The following is a 26,779-nucleotide window of genomic DNA, read 5'->3' on the forward strand; positions in this document are numbered from 1 at the left end:
GAGAGAGTGACATAGAAAGAGAGAGGGTGTAATTAAAAAGAAATGGTAGGGTGAGAGTAATCTGAAGTTTGCCTGGGTGAGAGAGACTTACTAGGTCATACAGGACAAGCAAATGGTGGTAGGACACAAGTGACAGAAAGTAAGAGACGGGACGGAGGACCAAGGAGACTACAACAATTAAAACAAGCCTTTAACCTTCCACACATGGCGCCTTACTCCCAGCTCAGCTTTCTCCTCACCGTACTGTTGATCTTTGGGGCATTATGCGTGACCAGCAAAGTACAGATTCAGAGCAGCAGTGAAAGACAGTCAGCCTCCAGCAACACAGGATCGACTGGTGAGAGCACCAGCAACTCTTCTGCGTCCATCACGACGGTACCCATCGTCACTTGGAAGTGGCATCATGTGGAAACGCCATACCTGGTGGCCTTATGGATCCTGGTCTGCTGGCTTTGTAAACTGAGTAAGTCACTGGTAGTGACGAGTCTGTTTCAGTGAGTAATGTGACAGAACTGACACACTACATCCACACTGATCAACTAGTGAAAATATAGATTTTATTACTTAGACTTAGGTATTATTTAGTTTTGACTTAGGTATTATTTTAATGTAATTTTATTTTTGTGTTCTAATTATCATAATTTTGTCATTTATATGAATAAAATATGAATATAATATATAAATATATCTGACATAAAAGGAGAGTGTGTACATAGAATTTTTAAAAAGTAAATGTAATTTGTAGTAAATGTAGTAATAATAATAATAATAAAAAAAACAGTAAATCTTGGAAAATACCCTCAAATTGTAATTTATATGAACAGTGATGAGGTCTGTTGGGATTACTACAAATTACTATAATGTTACTGACTATTATTATTAGAAAATCTTCTATATTATTATTATTATTATTCTATATTATTACTTCTATAATATTATTATTATTAGAAACTTATTTTCAAAGAGGCACATATCATTTGACTTATGCCATAAAATGAACTGAACTAAAATGGACTGGTAATCAGATGGTTGTTAGTTCAAGCTCCACCACTACCACCAAGGTACCAATGTTGTGGTCCCTGTACAAGATCCTTAGCCCTCAATTAATTAAGTTGTTTTCAGTCAGAACTGTACGTTGCTTTGGATAAAAGTGTCAGATAAATGCCATTTAAAATGTAAAAATACATCCAACAAAATTCTACAGAGTAATGCACTTTTCCAGTGATGCATTATTCCCAATGATGTCAGATGGGGTGTGTCTGTGAAACAGCAAACCATTCCAGATTTGCACACAATCATTACACCCTGCCAGAAAAATCTACCGTGTCAACTGCAATTAATGTTTCCAGAAGAAAAAACCTGAAACGCTTTTCATTATCAGAAGACAATGAGAAGCATTGTGGGGATTGTAATGAGACTTTTCAACTTGATAATGTCAACATGCATTAAATACATCAAATCCAGATCAGTTACAGCTTTTGTAGACAACAAAGCAATTCTGCACGGCTGCAGTTCTCCAGGAAGTTCCCTGGCGTTTATTATATTGGAATCAGATTTCAAGATCTTTCAGAAAAGGCCAGAGCCAAGGATGCATGGGACTGTATCTTTATCTCAGAAAAAAAGTAAATTTCAAAACTCTTGAAGAAGAATCCACATGATCATCTAAACAAGTCATCTGACATAAGATAAATACCAATTGTAGGGCAGATGTTTCCTGTTCAGCCCCACAACTACTTGTGCCACCTGCAGGCCACTTTCATGTATTGCAGTTTGAAGAAGCTTGAGTTTCTGAAGTCAATGTTATGCACTTTAGCACTAAGGAGGCCTCACAATGCATAATTTAAGATGTGGAGTCATGTTCCTCATTACTTCACTTTTACTTGGCCAGACTTTGATAGAATTTCACCTTTAGGGCAGCCAATGTTAGGGCAGATACTGATACGGCAGTGTGGCATTCCAGACCACAGGAACTCAGCAAGCAGGACCTTGCATCAGGAACGAATGATTAGTGAAGTAATGATCATTGGGACACTGATGGTCATCTTTGTGAATTAGATAAAAACAAAAGTTAAAATCTGTACATGTCATTTGAATGACCTAGGGGTTGTGACTGATCATTTAATTAAAGTATGGTGAGAGTGTGTTTGCGCTGATAACAAGTTCTGCAGATTCTGTGTGACTGTGACACTTGTGCAGGTTACATCCACAGACTTAAAGGCTCTGCGTGCATTTTTTTTCCCCTTCCAACGTTCTGGATGTCCTTTGTATGTTTAAAAACTCAGCGTTCCCAAAGCTCACTGAACTGTTCAGGAAACATCACTCCATATGGGAGTGAGGTCACCAATGGAGCTGTTAGAAGCTTCTTGCCACCAGGAAGTATGCCAGATTATGGAAATCTCCTGAGTTAATGTTAGATGACATTAAAGTCTCATTTGTGAGACTTGCCTGTCCTTGAAGCACCAAATGTGACATTAAGTTGGCTTCAGTAGCTCTGCCCCCAGTATCTTTTGTTCATATATTTGTGTGGTTTCACTGGCAGGGAGTGAGTCAAACACAGTCATACATAAAGATATAGGAAAGAAAGAAAATTCATTTGTACAGCACACTGTAAAAGGTATGATTATTGTTGCATTAATCAAACTTGCTAGCTGATGTTTTTAAGAGAAATATACCTTTGTTAAAATATGTGAACCCACACAAACATTTATAAGGATGTGATGCCATGTATTTTCATTGTTAAAAAAAAAAAAGTGAAAAAACTTCATATTGTGTAAGCTGTGAATGGCTGGTCAATGCTCTTTCATCTTTGGAGAGAGAAAGAGAGCTTGAATGAGGATACAGAAGCAGAATGCTGTGTAGCAGAATAGTCCTGCAGACCCAGATTAGACCCAGCAAGTTTCACATCAGCAGGGACTGACATTTTGAATCTTTTGCAGTATAGTTCTCGGCTTAAAATCAATGTTTGGAAACCCAACCTTATGTGAACACATCCCTAAATGAAAGGACATACCATAAATGTGTCGTTCCACAATCTGTGATCCTTTTTGCACCGGAAAGATAACTAACAGACATTGGGGAAGGATCACGTCAATCATTAAAATGAACATACTGCAGAGAAAGAGAGAGTTAAGCTTTCATTGAAAGTTGGTTGAGTCATTTTGGCCAGGTCACATCGTTATCCCGCCCAAGGTCATCCTTGACACCGGAGAGCAGTGACCTTTCGTGCCATGTGGGTTTGCATTTGTATCATACGATATGTACATGGAATGAAACACAGCGTATAAAGGCATCAGTCTTAAAGAAAAGGCCAATGTCATCTGTTCATGTGTTTTTTTTATGGAAAAACAAACCCTGTTGCATTTGACAAGAAGGGAACCCTAGAGTCAGCGATGTATCCATTAAGAGAAATGGCAACACAAAATGACATGCTAAAATACCAACTTCAATGTAGCAACCTTTCAGTACAGTCTGTACAAGATGTTCAACCTTTATTTATGGGAAAATGTTATTAATCCAGGCATAAATTGATTATCTTATAGTCTCCTTTCACATTGTGGTATTTAGATGAAATGAACCGTTGAACTGACAAGCAAACTATAAACCCTCTTTAGTTTATAAAACACTAAGTAGTGCTCAAAACCTAATCAATGCTTAAGGATGTGATTGTCACTGAGTCACTGGATGCTGTTAGAGTCACTGGACAATGTTAGAATCACTGGATGCTGTTAGAGTCACTGGATGATAGAGTCACTGGAGGATGTTAATCACTGTATGTCAGAATGTTTGTGATGCTCTTTTTCAGGCAGCTTTTGTGGGGTTTTTGTTGGTCTTGTTGCCAGATTGATAAATACTCTGCCAGGTGCCCAAATGGCCCACCTCCACATTTACTCACAAAATATAGTTTCCATTCTTAATGTTAGATTCTAAAACAAAAAGACATTTACTTGCTTATTCCTAAAATATTACAAATTTACCTAAGTAAAAAAGTGTTGTAAGACACTCATGCACTTAAAATCTTTCTTTGCTAAACGTGACACACTAACTTTGTGTGCAAGAAGGAGGTTCTTAGCCCCCCCTCTGCTACAATGTAGATAGCTTAAAAGGCTGAGTGTTTCGGCAAAACTCTACCCTCATCACGCAACAGTGCCCCTTCACTGACCAGGGACAAAGACATTTAAGGACTGAGAGAGAGAGAGAGAGAGAGAGAGAGAGAGAGAGAGAGAGAGAGAGAGAGAGAGAGAGAGAGAGAGAAAGAAAGAAAGAACAGTTCTGCAAACAACAAACTGAGCCATGTAGGTAAAAAGTGTCCAGGACATTAAGGATGCAACAAGCTGAAGAACAACACCATTCTCATTAACCTGGAAAGGTGGAGAAACCACAACAGGCTGATTCCTTGATCATATGGACTACAGACAGTCGGTTAGCCACCAAGAACCGTGCACGCAGGGGTGGAAGTGCCAGAATTAACCGACTCGTTCCAGCCTCCACAATGCGATTATTACCTACCTGCCCTTGTTTTTTGGGGGCGTCGCTTCTCGTGTGTGTGACCTTGCCACTGGCCGCTGGAGGGGGTGCAAATGCAAGCCAAAGCCGTCCTGCAGAGATAAACGTAACACATGTTCCTGTAGTAACAGTAAAATGGCATCATGTTGAGACGTCTTACCTTGTAGCACTGTGGATCCTTGTGGCTGGAGTGGCAAAAATGTCTGGTATGTGGCTTTGAAATAAAGTGAGCTACTGAGCTACCCAGTTGGTTCAAGAAGGGTAATATTATTTTCAGTAATTGAATTAGTTCATATCATTCACACAGTCTGTTAGGCCTAACAGGCAGAATGTCATGGCAAAACCACACTGTGGTGGCAAATGTCCAAGATTCCAAAACAGAACTTAAATGTGAAATAAAAATAATACAATTTCTGTACTATTATTTATTTCATAGAAGATTTTATAATGGATTTATAAAGAATTTATCAAGATAAAGGTGCAAATGGCAACTGAATATGTGCAGCAAAATATTTGATATTTTTGCTCATATTCAGAGGGCATACTTGTGACACAAAGATGCAGCACTTCAGTGGGACTCAGCTGATCACTCGGCCAGTGAAAAATGGCACTTTTTTGGCCTGCTCTGTCAAAATAGCTGGCTATTGTCTGTTACTTGTAAATGTTGTGATGTCCTTGCAACAGGAAATTCTGCACATAGAAATACACATGGACAGAAAAAGTTATTTACATAAAATGTTTCCACTTGTTAACAAAAGTGAACCTGTGTCTGTTTGCAGTGGCCCAGCTGAATTCCAAGCTCAAGAGCTTCTTCCCTGAGAGCGCCCTCCTCATAATAAGTGGTTTTATACTGGGAGGGATCGTCTGGGGTGCGGATAAGGCGCAGACGTTCAAGCTTGTGCCGAGGAATTTCTTCTACTTCCTGCTTCCGCAGATCATCCTGGACACAGGCTACTTTATGCCAAACAAGCTTTTCTTCAGCAACCTGGGCGCCATCCTGGTGCATGCTGTGATTGGGACGTGCTGGAACGCAGCCGCAGTGGGCATTTCGCTTTGGGGCTGCTATTTAGGAGGAGCGATGGGTATGTCTGAGCAGTTTCCTACACCCCCATTCATTTATTCAGTAGCTCTGGGTACGAATGGCTTGGACAGTATGCATGTGCCCGGCAGGTAACCTGCAGATAGGGCTGCTGCAGTTCCTGCTGTTTGGCAGCCTGCTTGCAGCCGTAGACCCCGTGGCTGTGATTGCTGTGTTTGAGGAGGTGCACGTGAATGAAGTACTCTTCATCTGGGTGTTTGGAGAGTCGCTGCTCAACGATGGAGTCACGGTGGTTAGTCTCATTTGTGCCACGTGCCCAAGTTACAGTGGCTTAATAGGCAGCAGTCTAGAGGAATAATCTTTATGATTTTTTTGCTATTAATTCAAGACAGTTTTTCTCACACAGGTACTCTACAACGTTTTTGATGCCTTCGTGTCTTTAGGAGGGGAAAAAATCAATGCAGGAGAAATCATAAAAGGCATAGGTAAGAGTCTTCAGACATGAAATGATTTTACTGTTAGAAAATCTGAAAATGTTTTCATTACGCTTGAATGTTGTGGTCATATGTATCATAGGTTATAGTATAGTAATATGTATCAAAGGTTATAGTATAGTAATATTTATAGTAGTGGTAGCTCAGTGGTTAAGGTACTTGACTTGTAATTTGAAGGTTGTTAATTCAAACCCTGCCACTGTTGGGCCCCTGAGCAAAGCCCTTAACACTTAATCGCTCAACTTGTACTCAGTCATAATTGTAAATTGCTATGGACAAAAGAGTCAGCTAAATGCCTTTAATGTAAACATTTGTCATATGTACAGTACTTTATATATTTCCCTTCATTCATACAACCATTTAACCCTTTCTTCATCTCTTTCTTTTTTGGTTTGCATCTCCTCAGTCTCATTTTTTGTAGTTGCATTTGGAGGTTCATTGATAGGTGTTGTGTTTGCCATCCTGATCTCGCTGTTGACCAAGTACACAGGGAAAGTGCAAATCATTGAGGCGGGTTTCATCTTCGTACTGGGCTATCTGTCCTACCTCACTGCCGAGATGCTTTCTCTCTCTGCCATCCTTTCGTAAGAACCTGCTCAACACTTTTAAAAGAATCAACAATTTAAGCTTTACACCTGATACAATTTGTATGCTTATTACAAACAACTTATGACTGTTTAGTGAGATGGCTGTGTTCACATTACTGATAAACTGAATCTGAAAAGGTCAAGTAGATATAATTTTTAAAAATGTGGTGAAATTATTTCCATCTGTGATAATGCCTTATAAACAGTTATTTAACAGTCATAATACTGTAACTTTGGTCATTGATATCATGACAGACATTTTCATTCCATCCCATCCCTAATGTGGCGTGATATTTTAGGCAGTTGTGAGAGAGTTTCAACATCAAAATTAGAGCAATGGTTTCTATGAGCTGGCATTGTATTTATTGCTGCATGCCATTGCAAGCTTAAATTCATGACAGACTCATATCTGTACTGTCTCAAAGCCTTTGACAATCTTTTTTTTTCTGAAACAGAGTCACTTTCTGCGGTGTCTGCTGTCAGAAATATGTGAATGCAAACATGGATGAAAAATCCGTCACTGCTGTGCGCTATGCTATGAAGGTGTTTGCGAATGGCTCAGAGACCATGATCTTTGTCTTCCTGGGTGTCACAGCCATTGATACTGACATCTGGGTGTGGAATACTGGCTTCATACTGCTCACACTACTGTTTGTTCTAGTCTACAGGTTCATGGGTGAGTTTGTTGACGTTTGCATGGTTGTGTGTCATGAAATTTTAGTAATGGGTTCATTTGTGGAGAAATTCCTGTGGATAACATTAGCATCTAGCTCAAAGGATTTCCAAGTTCCCTCAGTTCAAACTCTGAATGTTATCAATACCTCTTTGTTAATTGTGCTTTTTCTTCTGCATCTAATATGTCTGTCTCCATCTGTGCATGCATTTGTTTGTTGGACCTACAGGGGTCTTTTTCCTTACTTGGATCCTGAACCGGTACAGACTGGTTCCTATCGAGCTCATTGATCAGATAGTGATGAGTTTTGGTGGTTTGCGAGGGGCGGTGGCGTATGGTCTGGCAGCCTCATTAGATGAGACCAGGATCAAGGAGAAGAACCTGATGATCACCACCACGCTCATTGTGGTGTACTTTACAGTCATACTCCAGGTACTATTGTCTCATTGTGGTCTACTTTATGGTAATTTTCCAGGTACTCAAAACTAAGAACAACAGATAACAAAGAGATAAAATATGAAGTCCCTGTCCTTTTGATTTAACGTCATAGCATTTTTCCCTTCCCCAGGGTCTCACAATGAAGCCCCTTGTCAAATGGCTAAAAGTGAAAAGGGTATCTCCAACTGAACTGAAACTGATTGAGAAAGTGAATAACAGGGTAAACTATAATTAAATGATTTATTTTATGAAATAGAGACTGACTACAAAGAAACAGTTTTGGAACTGAGAGGACCACAATGCATGAATTCGATTGTATGTATTTGTGCTACAGGCATTTGAGCACATTTTGGCAGCAATGGAAGACATTTCAGGACGAATAGGGGACAACTGGTGGACCAGAGGGTGGGCACAGGAGATCTGAATTCCATTTTGACCTTTACCCTTTCTGGAAAGTCAATTAGTTTCTTACTTCTGTTTACTGTCCATCTGTTTCAGCTGGAAGCGCTTTGAAGACACATACATCACCTGGTTTTTGATGAAGCCAGAAGCCAGAAAGAACAGAGACTACCTTTTCAGCATCTTCCACAAACTGAACTTAGAGGATGCCATTAATTATGTTACTGAGGTAAATGCTATGACAACATGCTTCAGAAGTGCTCTTTTGCCTTTTTGAATATTCTGGATATGATACTACACTCTACAGCTTTATGCCAAAAATTCAGAAATTTCATTGGTCTCTTAAATCAGGCAGAAAAACGTGGATCTCTGGCATTCCTGAATCAGACCGATGGCACTATTGTCAATTTTGAGAAGAAACTGAGATTTTCTGGAGTGATGCCTGACATCATGTCTGAGCTAGACTTTGGCAACAACAATGTTCAGCCAACCTCTGTCATGTAAGTATTAATCACATCAACAATGCATGATGTAGTTGAAACAACAGAATTGCATTTTACATGGGAATATATGTGCTGGGTTTTTACTTACTCTTGTATGACATTAGGAGAAAAATCCAACATCTCTGACATTAAAGTTTTGGACCTGATGTGTACTGCACAGAGTGTAAACATACACCATTGTGTTCTTTAGATACAATTATGAAAGTGAGCTCAGAAGGGAGAATAAATATAGAATGTTTATGAGAGACACACCGCTATATAATTATCACTGTTGTCTTCACGAGGTCAAACTGTTAATGACCCTGAAGGTGATGAAAGTGTTTGTTTTTTTATATTTTGTTTTTTGTTCATACAGACAGGACACTGTTCCTTCAGTGTCTCTGAACATTCATGAACATGAGATGAAGAGAATGAATGAAGACTTCAATGCTCACCACCTACTGCAGCAACATCTTTATAGGAGCAGGAAAAATGTATGAACTCTCTTTTGCTCACACATGCAAGGTTCAATCTATCAACTGAAAAAAGTTTGGGTCCCTAGAAATCACAATTCCATAAAGCATTAAGCTGGTCTCTCTCCACAGCACCGTCACAAGTACAGCCGAAGTAACTTCAGCATCAACCAGAGCGAGGACGAGGTGCAGGAGATCTTCCAGAGGACCATGAGGAGCCGGCTGGAGTCTTTCAAATCAGCCAAGATGGGTGTTACCCCTGCCAAGAAAATCACAAAGCATCCAAAGAAAGACCCAAACCATAAAGTAAGAATTCTTTCAGAAATGAAGAGATTGCATAATCCTTCTGTAAGAACATCATGTCTGAATTGTTAGAGAGGCCAAACTTAACAATTTTGCTTGTTTCCAGATGTCTAATGGCAAGACAACAGATAAAAGCAAAAAGCATCCATATGGAGATGAAGGTAGCATCTTTGATTGCTATTCTTTACATGTTGAGTGCGACATTAACTATGTGACATTATGTGACATTATAACTATTATAACCATTATAACTATGTGACATTAACTATCTTTATTGTTGAATCTCTTGTGCAGATTTTGAGTTTTCAGAAGCAGACAGTGCATACAGTGGTGATGGTGGGGCTACAGGTGGCAGTTCTCAAAGGAGAGGCACGTATACAATGGGAGGTGAGCATCAAATTATAAGTGAATAGGACCAGTACTTCAACGATGTCACTTTTATTTTAGTACAGGGTATACACGCTTCTAAGGGGAACCTTGCATGTGAAATTGTCATCATCTATTTCTGAGGACCAAGGAGATTCAAGCTTACCCTCTCTGTAGCAGGTGTAGAGAACCCAGCATTCATGCCAGAAATGGACACCCCTCCTCCTCCCTGGGTAACAGAAGCAGAGGCTGATACAAGCGTGGCGCCGTCCCAGGGAGCGCAAAGGTACCTCCCCTGGAGCCCCAGAAATCTCCATCGCTTAGCACCCTTGAGGATCAGTGACCGCTCCACAGACTCCTTTCTGATGGCTGATGCTCCTGCCACTGAGGAGTCATCCGAAGAGTCTCCTCAGCAACCGTCCCAAAGGGATGGTACGCACATGTAGCATCCATGCTTTCAACATACTCTCATAGTACTGAAGCTTTATTATATACCATTAACTACCAAAGCATCTGATCAGGTTTGCTAGTTCAGAGATTCATAACTGCCTTTTAAGCATATAAAATATTACCATGGAAGTTTAAATTTTCAGGTTTTTTTTTTTTTATTGTTTTTTTTTACCATCTCGTGAAATTATTTTTAATAGCACTTTATCACAGTTATAGCAGGCCAGAGAATAATTCATAATGACAGTCAAGTTACCCTAAGCACTATAAACAGCAATGTTACCCTGACATTCACATTATCTTGAGCACTACTGCAGTCATATTACCCTGACAGTCACGTTACCCTGAGCACTCCTGCAGTTTTGCTGGGATAGCTACAGGTTGCTGCTGCACATTTTACTGTGAACCTCTAAATCCCTAAAACAATCCTTCAACAATCCAGCAAATGTTGAAAATGTTATTTTTCATGATACTGTATTTTTCCATAGTGTCTGCTGTAGATTCAGCTGCAGATCATATGCCTATAGTTAGTTACCCTGTACTAAATATATATTTCATTTGTGCATGGCGATATCAGATCTACATGTAAGTGAAAAATCATGCCCACACCAAAGTCCTTTTACTTGAACACACTATAAAAAATATTGATAAAACATTATATTAACATAACACAATAAACAGGATTTTAATCATTAACTTAGTTTGTTAATGGCTGTTCATAATTATATAAACATTTTGGACACATCAATAAATGCTGAAATTTGAATAATTTACTTATACATTATTACTTTATCTTTCAGTAGCCTGCATAGAAGATGAGTCCAATACTTTTTGGTGGGCTATTGGTGCCACTCAGATGCTCAAATCATCAGGTTCATTGGGCAGAAGTGGAGGTGAACTCAGGTTGATTGAAAAAGGTTTAATGAAACCAATTGCAGGGTAATCCAAAACCAAAGTCAATAAACAGGCAAAGTTCAGTACCAGTAGAGACAAATGACTAGGTAGGCTTAACCGAAAAGTGACAGATGAACTAACCTGGCATAGATCCAAAAGACAAAGAGGTAAATACAAAGAACAATGGCTTGGAAACGTTAGACAAATGGAGAGCGAGACTTCCCAAAGATAGTCTAAAACAGGTGGGTTTAAATACACAGACATTAGGGAAAACTAGACACAGATTAACTTAATAAACAGTGGATTGGGAACGAACAGGGGGACTATGGGCAATGTAGTCCATTGAAGGCAGTCTGCAGGCTTCAGACCTGACCACTCCTCTGTACCGTAACCTTCCCTATGCATATGGTACTGATCTCACCACCAGGATGCCTAGAGTCCAGTATCTTGTGTACAGTTTAAGATGGGGAGCTGTCAGTCACCAGGGGAGCCTCCTTAGCACCCAGATTGCACAGTGAACCTGCAACATTCATCTTAAGGAGAGACATATGGAAGGAAGGAGAGGCATGGCATGTATCTGGCAGCTTTGACCTGTAAATGCTGTCATTGGTATGTTTCTCTACCAGGAAGAGGTCTAGGTAATGAGGCTTCATCTTACCACTCCCCCTGAGGTGAGGGTCCCAAGTGCACAGCCAAAACTGATCCCCTGGGCAGTGGGACCACAACCATGCCTACGACTAGCATACAGCTTCAGTCAGCTGATGGCCATCCCCAGATGCTGGTTCACCCAAACGTGCTTGCTCATCTTCATCCATGAATCCACAGCCAGAGTGGAGGTAGCCATGGGATTGCATGGAACAAAGGGTGGCTGGAAACTTCACCCACTGGAAAGGAGTTAGGCCAGTGTCAGCGTGCACTAGGGAATTTTGTGCCATTTCAGCCCAAGTGGGGTTTGCCCACTCAAACTGACTCTGGGGATGGTAACCTAAAGGTCAGGCTAATGTTCACACCCAATCTCTCCATGAAGGACTCCAATACTTGGGAAGTAACCTGAGGTCCTCTCTCGGACAGGATGTCTTCAGGTATGCCTTAAAACCTGAAAAACTGTTTGAATAAGACCACCACAGTTTCAAAAGCTGATGTGGGACCAGGGTCTTTCTGGTATTGGTAGGAGAACATGTTTACTGGCTGGCAGTGTGTGAGGAGTCTTGACTGAGCATAGTCTAAGAAGGAAGCTACAAAAGTATACATGTCCTTTACCACAGACTCCCACCATTGGCAAGATTTGACTTTACCTGTGTGACGTTAGGAGAGCGTGGATTATGCCCAGGTAACGTCTGTCATGAACGGTCGCCAGCACGTACAATCTGCCCTTGGGACAGGAGGCAGGAATCTGCATTATGTAGCTCTCTCTTTAGTTCCTCATAAAAGTCTCACTGAATGGAGCAGCAATAGCACTGAAGCACTAGCAAAAGTTTGCAAATTCCAGAATCCTCTGTAGGTCCTCGGGAGTTGTGGCACTGGACAAGTAAGCACTGCATCAACCATTTTATTCTCCACAGTGACATCCATGGAGCTGATGACATATCCTAAAAAGTATGCACATTTCTCCGCTTTTACATACATGTCTTCTGCGGAACCCTTTGTAGAATGGCGCTCACATGACTTGCGTGCTCAGACAACACGTAACCGGGAGTGGGAGAATAAATCAGAATGTCATCCATGTAGGCCACAGCAAACCTCCCCATGTCCTGAAGGATGTCGATTATAATGGCCTGGAAAACGGAAGGTGTGGGAGGAGTGGGGGTTGGCAGGCCAGATGGCATAACCTGGTTAATAATAGTGTGCAGACACAGTAATACAAGCAATATTCCACTCATCCCCCTTCTTTAACCATGCAGAGCCCACCATCGTTCTTGGTGATAAAATGGAAACCACCAGCAGCAGGGCACTTGAAATGCCTGCCATAACCCTGTAATAACCCTGACATAACTTCGAGCTAAGCCACACAGTCCTCCTTAGCCTTGTTTTAAGTGATAGAGAGGGGGTAAGAGCATGTCCTCAGAGGCACAGCACCCTCCACCAGGACAATAGCACAGTCATAGGGACAGAGGGGCGGTAGTACTGCGATCTTCACCTTGCTAAAAACCTCAGCCAAACCTTAGTCCATATAATCTTCAGGTATTGTAAAGCTGTCTGCAGATTCTGGGCTTTTTCACAGAAGAAATGGAGGCTGAACTAAGCAGGAACCACAATAACAACTTTTCAAGCAGAAACTGGACTAGAGTAAAATATCTGGTTTGTCATAGGAGATTTGGGGGCCATGTTCCTGTAACCATGGGCAGCCTAAAACTATGGGGTGATGAGCCATGGTGACCATAAAACAATTAAATTCTGGTGACTAAAAACAAGGAAGTTCTCCACACGCGTGGCACTGCATCTGAAATTATGGAGAGGTAAGAAGGGTGACCTGATGGAGAACTGGTAACATGGGGACCATGGAGATGTTGATGCTCTTCAAAAGAAAAGAAATGGCGTAATGAAGTTGCCCGCAGTTTCAGAGTCAATCATTGTTGGAACAATTGTGGAACAGTGTCATCCCCTTCCTCTCTTGAAGGAGGTGGTCCAAACAAATAGAGTGTGACATGAGCTTTTCCAAAGTATGAGAATGATCTCAACAAGTGAGTTCGGTAAACAATTCAGGACAACTTGAGCCCTGCTGATATGCAACTAAAGCAGCATCATACAAGCCACCGCTTGAATGGTTTGCCTTGACAGTTTCTCAACCTCAATTTTACAATGAACCGAGGCACAGGTGGTGTTGACCCAGTAACTGGCCCTGGGCTACAAGGGTGTCTGGTACTGAACTAGATCCCATCGACTCCCTAAGGTGGCGACATCTTCTGTCAGGTTTGTTGGGCAGAAGTGGAGGCGAACACAGGATGAATGAAACGGGTTTAATCAATCGGATCACAATAAAAAAAAAACCCCCAAAAACAAACAAACAGTCAATAAACAGGCAAAGTTCAACACAAGTACAGACAAACCATCAGGCAGACTAAATCAACAAGGGAGATGAAAGGGCAAAAACAGAGTAACCTGGCAGTTCCAAAAGACAGAGGTAAGTACAAAGAACAATGGTTCGGAAATGCTATACAAACGCTGAGCAAGACTTGCCAAAGATAATCCAAGACAGACAGATTTAAATACACAGAGAATTAGGGGGGAAACTACTGTAGTTTTTCCTTACAAGTAATCCTAGCATTCTGTCTTTAGTTGTAGTTTAGATGTCAACATTTTAAGAAATCTATGCTCTAGACTTTTATCTTTCTATTTTCATTATGAGCTTGACTCCAAGCCTCTTGATTTACTAATCAGTTATTCAAATTGCAGCATTTATTAATAGATGATGATTGTCATTATAAAGTGTTACCAAAATATAGGCATTTCACAGTGCATGTTTTTAATTTAAACTTTATAATCATTTTTCTTTTAATAGCACTTTCACTTTGTTAGAATTCTTGCATAATACTTGATTTTAATTTAGTTTATTTCACTGGGATCTGTGATGAAACACTGCAAATAAAGTCTAATGCAGTGAAAGATGAATTATGATGGACTCTGCTGCCAGAGCAAAAGGTGGTGTATTATTTCTGATATTATTAAACCACCCATGTGGTTTGTGTGTTACTGCATAATGAACAAAGTGCCTTAAGTTCTTTGTCAGCTGTGTCTGGTTGGTTAACAGTGGTTGAAGTAAACTGTTAATTTATTTATTTTTTTAGCCATAATAAAAAAATTGCACCTTTGTGCCTAAACATAACCTTTGAATATGCTAATTACACGTTGACTAAGAACCCTGTGACTTTCCACATTTTGATAATAATTTTTAGGTCATGCAAACAAATGGTGACTAACAACTTAACCAGACAGTCTTGGTAATAAATGTTGTATTGAATGTGTTATGAGCCAAAATTAAAATAAGAAACAAAACACTGTTTTTTTTTTGTTCATGAAAATATTTGTGGGTTCTCTCTCGTTCTCTCTCTCTCTCTCTCTCTCTCTATATATATATATAAATATATATAAATAAAAAAGAATTTATTGAATATTTAATTGACAAAACAAAATCAGATACATGTTAAGACAAAATCAGTCGTATTTCAAAACAACAAGACAAGCGCAAGAACGTTGGGTTTGTCAATATGAAATGGGTTTGTCAATATGAAGAGTGCACCATACTGCAGGGGTGCTAGTTTCTGATCATTCCACAAAATCCCTTCAGGATACAAGGGAACTGGCATGGCACTGCAGAGCTTGAGCACTGACCCATAAAGCTTTGCCAATATCTAATCCAGACCAAAGTTTAAATAAATAAAAGGCTCCTCCAAACATGTCCGAAGGCCAAATTCATGATTGGGGGGGGGGGGGAAGACACACACAAATCCTGAAGTAACTGGATCAAAGTCATGACTTTGATCCCAATATTACTTTTAATTAATTAAACTTGGGGTTAGCACAGGGTAAAGCCAATGTAAGACCTAAAGACTGAGACCCTTTCGAATGAGTTTAAATAAATGCAAAAAAAAAGAAAAGAAAGAAAACTGGTGTTACAATGACTATGTACAATCAGCTTGTGCTTAAAACAATTTGCCTTTCAAACATGTGTTGAAAACTTTAATTCTGCAGAAAAACCACTTTGGTTATTGCTATTGTGTGCAAGACTAAATAAATGCAATAATAGGACATTGACAAGGCAAACTGAAACGGTGAAGAGAAACGAGAGGAAGCCTGTGCATCTCATGGCACAGCCAGGTTAGTCAGTGCCCAAACAATTGCTCATGACACGCCAAGTACCCTATGCTCAAACCACAGACACTTTTGTGAAGTTTGGTCCTGACATGACGTAACTGGCAAACCTAGTATAGACATTCATATTCCTTGGCAAACAGAAGTACATCTACACACATTACAACACATACACACATTACAGTAGATCATGTATCGATATATACTTCTTTTCAATGTGGACAGAGATTTGTTGTGCCCTTTGAACATTGTAAAAGTTTTTTTTTGTCCTTTATTTAGTAGTTTGTGATCAGCACCATCATAAAAGGCACGTTCTACTAACATATATCCCCTTAGGGTGCACCTTTCCCTCCATTATTTCTGATGGAAAACAACAAAAAACAAAACAAATCGTGTGTGTTGGAGGGGTGTTATATTGTTTACAAAACCTTACCATATAAATGTAAAAAAAATAAAAATAAATTTAAATATTGATTTTAAAGAGTGGTAGGGCAGTTGTGTTTATGTTTCAAAAAAATAATAAAAAATTAAAAAGTGATGCCTGTTATGTTCAAGAAAGAAGTACAAGGGACAAAGAGGGGGACGAACTGAAGGTTCTGCTCCATAAAACAATTCCAATACCACAGAAATGTGGTTACCCTCAAACAATATTTCATTTTACAAACAAGACAAAATAAATCTACATTGTCAGTCTATTGCAAGTTATCCCAATTATTATTAGACACTTTCATTATTAATATTAATGTTATATTATCATTGTGCATCTCTCATAGGCTTTGTTAACAAAATATAAGTGGTGTGCATTATACAGAGCCTTTCTTTAAATATACAAATATACTTCTTCTCTGAATTAAAAATGCTTTGAGCCAAGACATTTGTTAGTCCAACTTTTAGCAGAAGGGAGGAGTGCGTTTCATCAGTTTCTGCTCCACCCTGACAATAATTACTACTCCAGCCTGATGTATAACGCCCGATTCATGGGGCTCTAGCAACTATTTCCGTGGCAACTTGAGAAGACAGAATCTCTGTAGTACAGAATGCTCGATCAATTACGAACAAAAAAACCCCCCCCAAGACTCCTGTCATACACGCATGGGCGCATGCCCTGAGTCACATTTTTCAAGTAAAATTAAACGCTGGTAGTCCTAGAGAAGTAGCAGTTATGCTCAAATGCACAGAAACATCAGATCTCACAGTGCTTTTCACCATCAGTCATACAGGCTCTTCACAAACTGCAGTTGCAGAAGTGCTTAAAGACTGAATTGATATTTGCCCCACCCCCACCCCTTTCCCGTGGAGTCAGGGCCCTTTCACACTGTGGTTTACATCAGAATTCTACTGTTTTGAGCCACTGTTATATTCTGGTGAAATATCGGATCATCTGGGGCCGTGCAATTCTGTGCCACACCAGAATGAGTAGTGATAAATGAGGAATGCTGCAGGTTGAGTGTAGTGAAGGATTGAATCACAATTACACACCTGCAGGAAATTCCAATTATTGTGTGCAAGGGGCCCAGCTGTTCAAAAGTCGTACCATCAGGGTCTGAGCATAGAAAGTACTCTGACAGACATGTTATTTTGACTTTGATATTTTTCTAACTTAAGCCACTTGGATTTAATAAACCCTACATGGACAAAGGTTATTTCACTGTATTGTAGAATAGTTTGCATTTACTTGGGATCAATCACGTGAATTGCTACATGGCTTGCTGTAACTGACTAGTAAGGTGTGATGAGTTTTACACTTTATTTTTATTCTGCAATTGCTAGCCAGGCTATACTGATATCTGATACCCAGCCAGGCTATACAGTTAGTTGAGGTAAGAATTTACCCAATAGCTTCTAATACGTTTCTAATCCCTGCCAAATGTGACTAACTAAATCTGATTTAGTGATTTCTCTGTTACGATTACAGTCAAGTAAACTAAGATATTTTTATCTAGGATTCTAATTTACATTAAATGGTTTTGAGCACCTGGCCCTTTGAATACAACAATTGTTCACACAAAAATAACATTTCATAATTCCTTTAGTTTTGAACTGAAGCTAACAAACAAGTAATGCTAGTCTTTCTTACCAGGAGGTAGCTATCCAGACTTGGTTTAAGTCCAATCTTAGCAATGCAATGTAAATTAAATCATTAGATATTTCTGTTTTGTGTCAGTTTAGGCTTAATCTGGGTCTGGAAAAACTGGCTGCAGAAATCTCTTCTATGCAATTCGTGCCTCAAACTATCTGTGGTTTAGAACAAAACTGACTTACAGTATTCTATAAAAATTAACAAAACTTCACAACATAGTCAAAAGATCATTGCTATCTTGGGCAATGAGATTCACCTTTTCCTTAACAAATATATACTTCATCCCAGTCTTCCAAAATCTGAAGCTGGAGCCCTACTGGACCTTACAGATGATACACAATTCCATGTAATACACACTATTCCTGATATTTTACAATACAAAACTGAATATTTCAAAAAGAGACAACCATAACAGTTTTAGGCAGGTGTATGAAGATTTGGGCATTTATGAAAAAGCTTGTTAGTAAGAGTTTCATTATTTGTTAAGTACATTAGCCTCACGGCTCCAGTGCAAAACTAAAAGGGGGGGGGGGGGGGGGGGGGGGATAAATAAATAAATAAATTCATAATCGAAATGTCTTGGTTCATCAACTGAATTCAGGGTAAAGTGAAAACTGTATATTCTATATAGCCTATATTTTTCTTCAAACCATTCTTTTAACAGGTAATATAATCATATTTAACAAGATACCATGTTGTACCCTTTCTTGATACAATATCCCAACAGTTCCACACTTTGGGATTTAAAGCTGTAGCTCTGCACCCAAGAACTCCACCCATTTACTGTCCTGATGGGAAACCCAGAACAAGGGGAAATGATACACTGTGGACAAAACAGGGTACGGTGGTTTAGACACACCAAACCCTTAAAGTAGAGCACCACACCTGTTAGCACCTTGGGCGTCGAGCCCACACTTAGACCTTACAGTGGTTCACATTGATTAAGTGCAGTAATATCAGTCTCTCTGCGAACAGGGCTCTCTCTGGCCTGGTGGGACTGTGGCTTGGAGCTAAGGCATATGGTCAGCCTCAGCCACTCAGGCACGTTGGTTTAATTTGCGTAGGCAGCAGGAGAACCTGCTCATGGCCTTGCTTATAATGAGGCCTTTCGAAAGAGCTTGCGGGTCGAAAGCTTGTAGTCTTCCAAAGCTCAACGAGAACAAATATGTAATTTTAGTGTAATATTCCTTACGCCCACTTTGTTTGCTGGTGGCGTTTTAATACAGAATGAAAATGCCTAATTTTATTTTTGAAAAGTAGTCAGGAGAGGTGTACTTCAACCAAGACCGACAAAAGACATGGTATAATGGATAAAGGCTACCACACAGCAAGATATAATTTGCATAATGTTAACTGGTGGCTGCTAACTTTCATGAATTTGTGTTAACATTTTTGGTCCAACTGTAATGTACGTAAAAGGTGCATCTGAAGAACATTAGTGCACTTGTCAGCATTTGCTTCCACCCACTGTCACTGCAAAAGAAAAACAAAAGTGCAAGACAGAGAAATAAGGACCGAGAGAGAAAAAAAAGACAAAAAATGCATTTGGTTTCCCAGGTCAACTAAAAAGTGAAGGCCAGTTCATAAGAGCACAGGGCTCTTTCACCATAGATGCCAGAAGGATCAACTTAGCTTGGTGCTTTAAAGAATAAATTCGGTCCAACAAATGCAGTATAAGGTTAAATGGCACGGAAACGTAAACCCCTCCATACGGGCGTGGATTTCTTTAGAAGGTGTTTCCAGGCACTTTGTCTCAAAACCCCCACAACGCGTGACTAACACCCTCACATAAGTCATACCCCAAAAAGAAGCTTCTTTACCCATTCTTAACAAGGAAATACAACACTCCAGTCTCCATAAGCTGGCCTTCCCAATAAATTCCTCCATTTTCTAAAACACCACATTGCAGCGCTTTCTGCTAAAATCTCACAGCAGAAGCAAGAGAGTACAGTGGCAAAGGACAATATACCACAGCCAACGACGGTTGGCTTACTGCACTCAAAACATTTTTGAACTAAGTTATTTTATGTTGAGAGTAAAGCAAAAAAAAAAGTGAGAAAACAAGTTAATTTGGATAATTTATAGAGTATCTATATTTGCCATAAACACAATAAAAAGGGACATGTGCATTAACATGTGCATTAAATATACTCTTGGTGTAAAATGAGTATGCAAAGATGTAGACCATTCAATGGTCAATTCAATAATTGTGTGTCAGTTCAGTTATTCAGTACCAAATGGCAGACCCGACCACACACTGACACAGAGAGGTGCAGGACAGTGACATGGTCAACACACATGCACGCGCACACACGTGAAAAATCTTTCACTGACCTTGGGTTGAGTTTAACGGATGTTCTCAGGTTGTTCATTAGGTGAGTCTGCAGTTCTTAGCTAATGTGTAACTCTCTGCATGCTCAAAAATGGAGGGAGAAAGAAGGAAAAAACAAAACAAAATGGCAACAAAAATATTCTCCAGGCACCACCCACACGTGCACATACACCCCGACACAGGGTGTCAGGGTGACCTCCAGGCCTAATTTCATGATGTGTGTGGGTAGAAACGCTGAGACACAAAGTCTCTAAGCATTACCCATATCAGGTGTCTCAGAGCACAGGCTCAAAGATCAAGGATCGGGTCCCCACGATGCCTGATGTTAAAAACAATCCCACTGTGCAGTGCCAAACGGGGTCAGAGAACAAGACATACTGCATGTCAAAAGGCCAGCATGATGTTTCTCGTTGGCCACAGCAAAGTGCAGTGATATCCTTTGGCAAAAACCGAGCAATCTGAGTTTAAATCACATCATCATTACTGAGACCAGCGTTATCTAAAAGGGCTATGTTTGTAAGCAGGTACAGGTCGTGCGCCAATGTGCAATACTGCCCTCTAGTGGTGTTCTTCCAGTGAGCTTGACAAGCCAACTACTCTGAAACCACATAACCTTAAATTATAGCATTCATCCTTGGGCAGACTAATTACTTTAATTACCTAGTTTCATCTTACTTAGCATTAAGACAGGCTCCATGACGTTAAAGAGACAGACCGAAACAAACTCAGTGCTAATAAGTAACAGTACATAACTGCTTTCTAAGGATTCACTCATCAAAACAAGAACCAGCTGAAAGGGGAAGGAGTGGGATATTTAAAGACTGCCTTTTTCTTCTAAACTGCATAACGATATTAATCCTGTCCCTCCCATGGTATTTAGTTACTTTTGGTTGGTTTTAGCAGCAGGGCAGTTTGCCAGTGTGATTGGGAGGAGTCTTCCCCAGCTCAGTGCGTGAGAGTGACAGCAGGGGAGGGATCAGGCGAAGTACATGGTCCTCATGGTGTCGTGGTGAATCTGCACGGCTTTGGCCAGAGCCTGTGGGTCCCTGCCATTGCTCTGCCCAGACACATGACTTCCCTCAGCACTGGAGGAGGAGGGGGGGGGGGGGAGCGAGAGAGATAAGAAGGGGGGAGTAAGACAACAAAATGTGTAATAGCAGGGCAGCTAATTACTTAAAACTCATTTCCCCAAACTCTGCAAATAAGGAAAAGGAAGATTGGAAAGGCTTTACAATAAATACTATTACATATTCAACCACTGAACATCTATACCACTGCACTTCTTCTGAACCACTAAACAGCTACTGTACATCCACTGAACCTCTAATGAACTACTGCACATTCTGCGACTACACTACTATTGTTACATGGATTTATGGGCAATGGTAACTCAGTGGTTAAGGTACTTGATTTGTAATGGGAAGGCTGCTGGTTCAAGCCCCACCACTGCCAAGTTGCCACTGTTTGGCCCCTGAGCAAGGCCCTTAACCCTTAAATTACTCAAGTTGTACTCAGTCATAATTATAAGTTTTTTTGGATAAAGGCATGAGCTAAATGCCATAAATGTAAATTTACATATATTCCACATTAACAATACCAGCACTAAAGGCCTTTGTTTATAAAGTATGGTTTAAGGTACTTCATTTGCTGAATTGGGAATTAATTGGGATTCATTGGGATCTGCATACAAACACAAATTCTGAAGACTCAAGCTGTTCAGGTCTGCCCTCTCAGGAGAAATTCTACCCTTTACCCAGACCACTTGTCTCTCGTGCACACTGTTTACCAAAGACTGTACCAAAAACTGAGATCAACTCAGTTTGTTTTTTCCCCCCAGTTGCTTCCTTTTGTGGCTCTGATTTGATAGGCAAACTACCCCGCCCCCAAGAAGAAAAAAAAACCCCACTAGCAAACAACATATTGGGCTGGGAAAAACAAAAACAAACAAGCACTGTATCAAAAGGTGGCGGCGAATGCTCCCACCTATCGTGCTCCTTGTCCACCAGGTGGTAGCGGGCGCGGAAGGCCACCAGGTGGGCGTAGTAGGCGGGCGCTGGGATGGAGACGGAGCGGGTGCAGCGCACGTATGTGTGGCACAGCTGGTAGGTGAGAAGCTGGAACTCGTCTGCCGTGAAGCAGTTGTCGTCCCACAGCACGTGGTAGTGGGACGGCCGGCTCGTACCCTGCGAGGACAGCATCACGGGGAGAGCTCAGTTCAGTGCAGCCTCACAGACAGGTTACCAGGTAACAGGCCAAATTCATGCACGTGTTCTCCATTTTAGTGATGAGATGAACTTCAAGACAATACAAACAGAATGATTCTTCCATGTCTGAACTCTCATTGGTGTCTTCACGAATGTAAATGACGCTGCTTGCTGTTATGACAACGGTCAAAACCCGTGTCTCCTAAAATAAAGACCTTGGTGTAATCTTGAGGCTGAGGCAAATGAATTATTTTGCTATTATTCCATATTCACCATTAACTATTTAAAATTACAAATTATTTCCCAACTGCAATAGGTTAGTAAATGATATGGCAGATGACTGTATATATTACTTGTAGACAATGAGGTTATACAGTATGAGGTGGAAAAATGTGCGCACACACACACACACACACCTTTGTATGCACTAATGTACCTGAATTCCAGCATGGCTGCAGAGGTAAAAGTCAAACTCATAGGGATGGGTGATGTCGGTGTCCACAGTGGTACCAGCAGGAATGTTACCGCTCCGTCCAACCTGACAACATACGGGGTCAGAAAGTCTGAAACTGAAAGTTTCAAAAGCAAGGCACAAAGACAGAGTGCAGTACAGCACAGTAAGGTACATTTAAGCCTGGTGACACTCCTCGGTGGGGGCAGACAACCGAGGCGAACCCTCACCCTCTCATTGCGGTCGGCACAGAAGAGGCGCGTGTGGTGGCGTTTCTGGACAACGATGAAGGTGATTCCAGGCTGGTACTCTCTCTCCAGACTAATACATGCCTCACGGATTGCCAGCAGCTCATAGTACAGCACCTAGAGGGACACCATATACAGTGTCAGGGAGCTGTTCGCCCAAAACACTAAAGATGCAACAACGTGTGGAGTCCAATTAACTTTACAGCAGGTCCATACTAGACTTCATACAATGCAAGCCGTGGGCTCATTTTGCCTTTAGTGCTCTCTAATTTGGCTTTGTCATTTTCCAGCTCTTGAGAAAAAACTAAATATCTACAGGTCATTTTGATCCAACTCAGCAAATGCTGTCCGTGTCCTACTGGGACACACACGGGCAGGTCTGACCTGGCGGAACTGTCCCTCGGAGACACCGTCCCTGTAGAAGATGAGGCGGGTGGGTTTGTAGCGGGTGGACTTGTAGAACTGGATGAGTAGCTCTCGAACCATGGAAGCCAGGTCCTGGATGATCTCCTGTCTGGGCCTCTGAACCCGCACCGTAGCACAGTACCGACTCGGGTGGCCATCCATACTGCCTACAACCTAGACAAACACACATACAAGTAATTAAATGCTACTACACAAACAACGCCAGTGTGAGAGGGCATATACAGAGGATGTGGGTAGTATGGATGCTTCAAACCTCAACATCCATCAACCCTAGAGGCCAAGTTCAAGCAAGAATCACCATCAAGTGTGGGATTTACCAGGGAGATGCCCTGTCCCTACTGCTGTTCTGCACAGTCCCAACCCCCAACAAGGAGATCACCAAGTGGCTACAGATACTGATTACAGAACCATCTGCCATCTCCTGAACATAGATGACATCATACTTTATTCAGTGACCATCAAACAGTTCACTAAGGTCTTCCAATAGTCTGAGCAGCTTCACTTTTTGCTCCAGGAGGCTTCCTTAACCCTGTTGTTGAGAGATGTAATTGGGACTTGGAAACAAATCATGTAATCATCCTTGCAGTGGTGTCTCAGTGGCTAAGGTATTTGACTAGTAAACAGAAGGTTACCAGTTCAAGTCCCACCACTGCCAAGTTGCCACTGTTGGGCCCCCGAACAAGACCCTTAACCCTCAATTGCTCAAGTTGTACTCTTAATTGTACGTTGCTTTGGGTAAAAGCATCAGTTAAATGCCATAAATGTAAATGTTACAAGGAGAGGGAAGGTGGCTAGAACACATGAGATCACACTACCAGAGTGCACCATAACAGATGTTGAGGGCAGCTACAAGTACCTTGGAATCCCACAGGCAAATAGGATTCATGAAAAGCATCCACAACTAAATAACTTCAAAGACTGAGACAAGTCCTGAGAAGTCAGCTGAATGGGAGAAACAAGATCTGAGCTATCATCACCTACCAGTCATCATACCCCGCTGGCATAATCACCACCTACATCAAGACAAGGAAACTCCTCACAATGTACAGGCAGGACCCCAGATGCAGGCTATTCAAAGATACCCCTGAGACAATCCAGCACATAACAGCGAGATGCAAGATGCTAGTAGGTAGAGCATAGGCATAGTGTATGGATACATACACTTAAAGTGTGGTAAATGGCCCAAAGTTGGTGGAGAATGACCGTGATAAGATCTTGTGGGACTTCAAGATACAGACAAACAATGGTAATGGCTAACCAGTAAATAGTAGCGATGGACAAACAGCAGAAGAGGGCCGTATTTATCCTGTTTGATACCAACATAAGGAAAACAGCGTGAGAAATACCAAGGGCTGAGAGAAGAGCTAGAAAAGATGTGAAAGGTGAAGGCAACTGTGGTTCTCGTGATAATTGGAGTACTAGGGGCTGTGATCACCAAACTGGGAGAATGGCTCCAACAGATCCAAGGAACAACAAAGATTTCCATCCAGAAGAGTGCAGTCCTGGGAACAGCTAAGATCCTAGAAAAAAGACCACTTGGAGGGATAGAGCGAGACAGACACTCACTGCAGCTATCGAAGGCTTCTTGCCATCTCCAGCAGGAGGGTGAGTGACATCAGCTCCCAGGAAGATGACTGGCTGCTGGAAAACAGATGGACTGGAAAGGCAGAAATACAAAATGAGTCGCGTTGCTGGAACCTGTCCGCCGCACACAAGCTGCGAAGGGGAAAGGCTGAGCCAGCCATACCGTTGGTGAGGGACAAGGACATTGTTGATACCGCCCAGTTTGACGTTGATTTTGAGGCAGAGGTTGGAGAGGGTCTGCGGCGAGGTCTTCACCACGTTCTTCACCTGCACACACTGCGTGGCCATCCCCAGGAGGGTGTCTCCTACACGCTTCACCTCCGCTGTGTAAACACAGACCTAAACACTGCTGACTTTTCTTATTTCATCTATTTTATGCACGAATCAAAATACTACATGACGGACCGAATGAGTGGGGGGCAAAAACATCCTTGTGCGTGAGCATGGGAGAATGCAAGTGCATATGTGTATATATCTCTACCATAGACGGGTGTTTTCCCAGGCAGGATGACGATGACAAGCTGCAGGCCAGCGTAGGTGTTCTTCAGGTGTCGGAACATGGGCTCCACACTGTCGGCTCCCTGTGCGTACTTGCAGAAGCATGGCTGGCCCTGGATGGGCATGCCCGCATCCTTCGAGATCTTCCTCAGCTGGTCAGTGAAGCTCCTGCATGCGACAAGATGGGAAACAGGTAAGCTCCGGCAAAAACCAAACAAATGTGAAAAATCCTGTCCAGCCGCGACAAATGAGATTAGCTGAACACATTGCCAAAGATTCAGTACATGGTAAAAAAAATTAAGTATTAAATCCTGCTTATAAAATATCAAAACTACTACACGAGAGGAGAGGATGCGTACTTGAGGATCTCCTCTCGACACTGTCTCTGGGTTGCAAAGCAGGCGATGGCCCACATTTTGATCTCGATGCCAGTGTGGAATTGCTTCCCTCTCATGTCCCAGACGCCATGGCTTGGAGTTGCTACTGTACGATTCTACACATGAGCGTGTGCCCGCACACGCAAAATGCACAGCCACACAAAAGAAATGTAGTCTGCATTACAAACACTCTCTTGCTTTAACCACCAGTTCCTGTACAACATAAAACTTTCAGGTAATTATGAGACTGTATTTAGCAAAATAAAATACAGGTGATATAATGGAAAAGCTGAGGAATAGCATCGGAGGAACACATACTACACTACAAAAACAATGTATGAAAAATGGACAGTTTCTAATGAGGGCACCCTGTATCTACAGCCGTTGAACTTCACCAAGACATGAGGGTGGTCACCACCTCAGAAGACATGACATTATAAATGACCAGAAAAGTGCACATTTTAATTTATTATAAAACGTAAGTTCCACGTAAGTCAAAATGTCTAAATTCCTGAACCATCTTTAAAATTCCCAGAACCAAATAATCTGCAAACCGTGCAGGTGAGAGCGGGAGTGGCCAAAGAAAGAAGAAAAATCAGGGCACGGGACAAACCTTTCGATAGCATCCAGTTACACGCACACTAACGAAGAGTTGCAGTCAAAATTTTAAAA

General features: G+C 41.3%; 2 protein-coding genes across 3 annotated transcripts in view; one reads left to right on the forward strand and one right to left on the reverse strand.

Annotated features, from left to right (window-relative positions):
- slc9a3.1 (solute carrier family 9 member A3, tandem duplicate 1) lies at nucleotides 1-14,105 on the forward strand. 2 transcript variants are annotated; one of them, XM_035528818.1, is made up of 16 exons: nucleotides 1-463; nucleotides 5,283-5,585; nucleotides 5,674-5,834; nucleotides 5,949-6,027; nucleotides 6,443-6,620; nucleotides 7,079-7,299; nucleotides 7,526-7,728; nucleotides 7,865-7,954; nucleotides 8,069-8,139; nucleotides 8,233-8,362; nucleotides 8,485-8,633; nucleotides 8,992-9,109; nucleotides 9,221-9,394; nucleotides 9,498-9,552; nucleotides 9,686-9,778; nucleotides 9,935-14,105. In XM_035528818.1, exons 1-16 carry the CDS (start codon nucleotides 205-207, stop codon nucleotides 10,201-10,203), a joined length of 2,553 nt encoding a protein of 850 aa, XP_035384711.1. In that variant the 5' UTR covers nucleotides 1-204; the 3' UTR covers nucleotides 10,204-14,105. The 2 variants fall into 2 exon arrangements, with proteins under 2 accessions (XP_035384711.1, XP_026867376.1); XM_027011575.2 differs by having other exon boundaries at nucleotides 9,938-14,105.
- Nucleotides 9,075-26,779, reverse strand: part of ago3b (argonaute RISC catalytic component 3b) — a 25,377-nt gene continuing 7,672 nt past the window's right edge. Inside the window, exons 11-21 of the mRNA XM_027011571.2 lie at nucleotides 26,090-26,223; nucleotides 25,714-25,898; nucleotides 25,396-25,555; nucleotides 25,215-25,305; nucleotides 23,607-23,801; nucleotides 23,205-23,339; nucleotides 22,960-23,061; nucleotides 22,303-22,502; nucleotides 20,322-21,404; nucleotides 9,924-9,986; nucleotides 9,075-9,347 (exon numbers count right to left, since the gene is read on the reverse strand). Coding sequence (XP_026867372.2) covers nucleotides 21,296-21,404; nucleotides 22,303-22,502; nucleotides 22,960-23,061; nucleotides 23,205-23,339; nucleotides 23,607-23,801; nucleotides 25,215-25,305; nucleotides 25,396-25,555; nucleotides 25,714-25,898; nucleotides 26,090-26,223 — 1,311 coding nt within the window. The 3' untranslated portion in view covers nucleotides 9,075-9,347; nucleotides 9,924-9,986; nucleotides 20,322-21,295. The remainder of the gene's footprint in view (nucleotides 9,348-9,923; nucleotides 9,987-20,321; nucleotides 21,405-22,302; nucleotides 22,503-22,959; nucleotides 23,062-23,204; nucleotides 23,340-23,606; nucleotides 23,802-25,214; nucleotides 25,306-25,395; nucleotides 25,556-25,713; nucleotides 25,899-26,089; nucleotides 26,224-26,779) is intronic.

Source organism: Electrophorus electricus, chromosome 8, assembly GCF_013358815.1.
Source record: "Electrophorus electricus isolate fEleEle1 chromosome 8, fEleEle1.pri, whole genome shotgun sequence".
Taxonomy (NCBI): domain Eukaryota; kingdom Metazoa; phylum Chordata; class Actinopteri; order Gymnotiformes; family Gymnotidae; genus Electrophorus; species Electrophorus electricus.

What these genes read in the sequence shown, in the direction of transcription:
- slc9a3.1 (XM_035528818.1), top strand. Translation starts at nt 205, where the DNA reads ATGGCGCCTTACTCCCAGCTCAGCTTTCTCCTCACCGTACTGTTGATC. An exon ending in CTGCTGGCTTTGTAAACTGA is followed by an intron (nt 464 to 5,282) that starts GTAAGTCACTGG and finishes GTCTGTTTGCAG; the next exon opens with TGGCCCAGCTGAATTCCAAG. An exon ending in GTTCAGCCAACCTCTGTCAT is followed by an intron (nt 8,634 to 8,991) that starts GTAAGTATTAAT and finishes TTGTTCATACAG; the next exon opens with ACAGGACACTGTTCCTTCAG.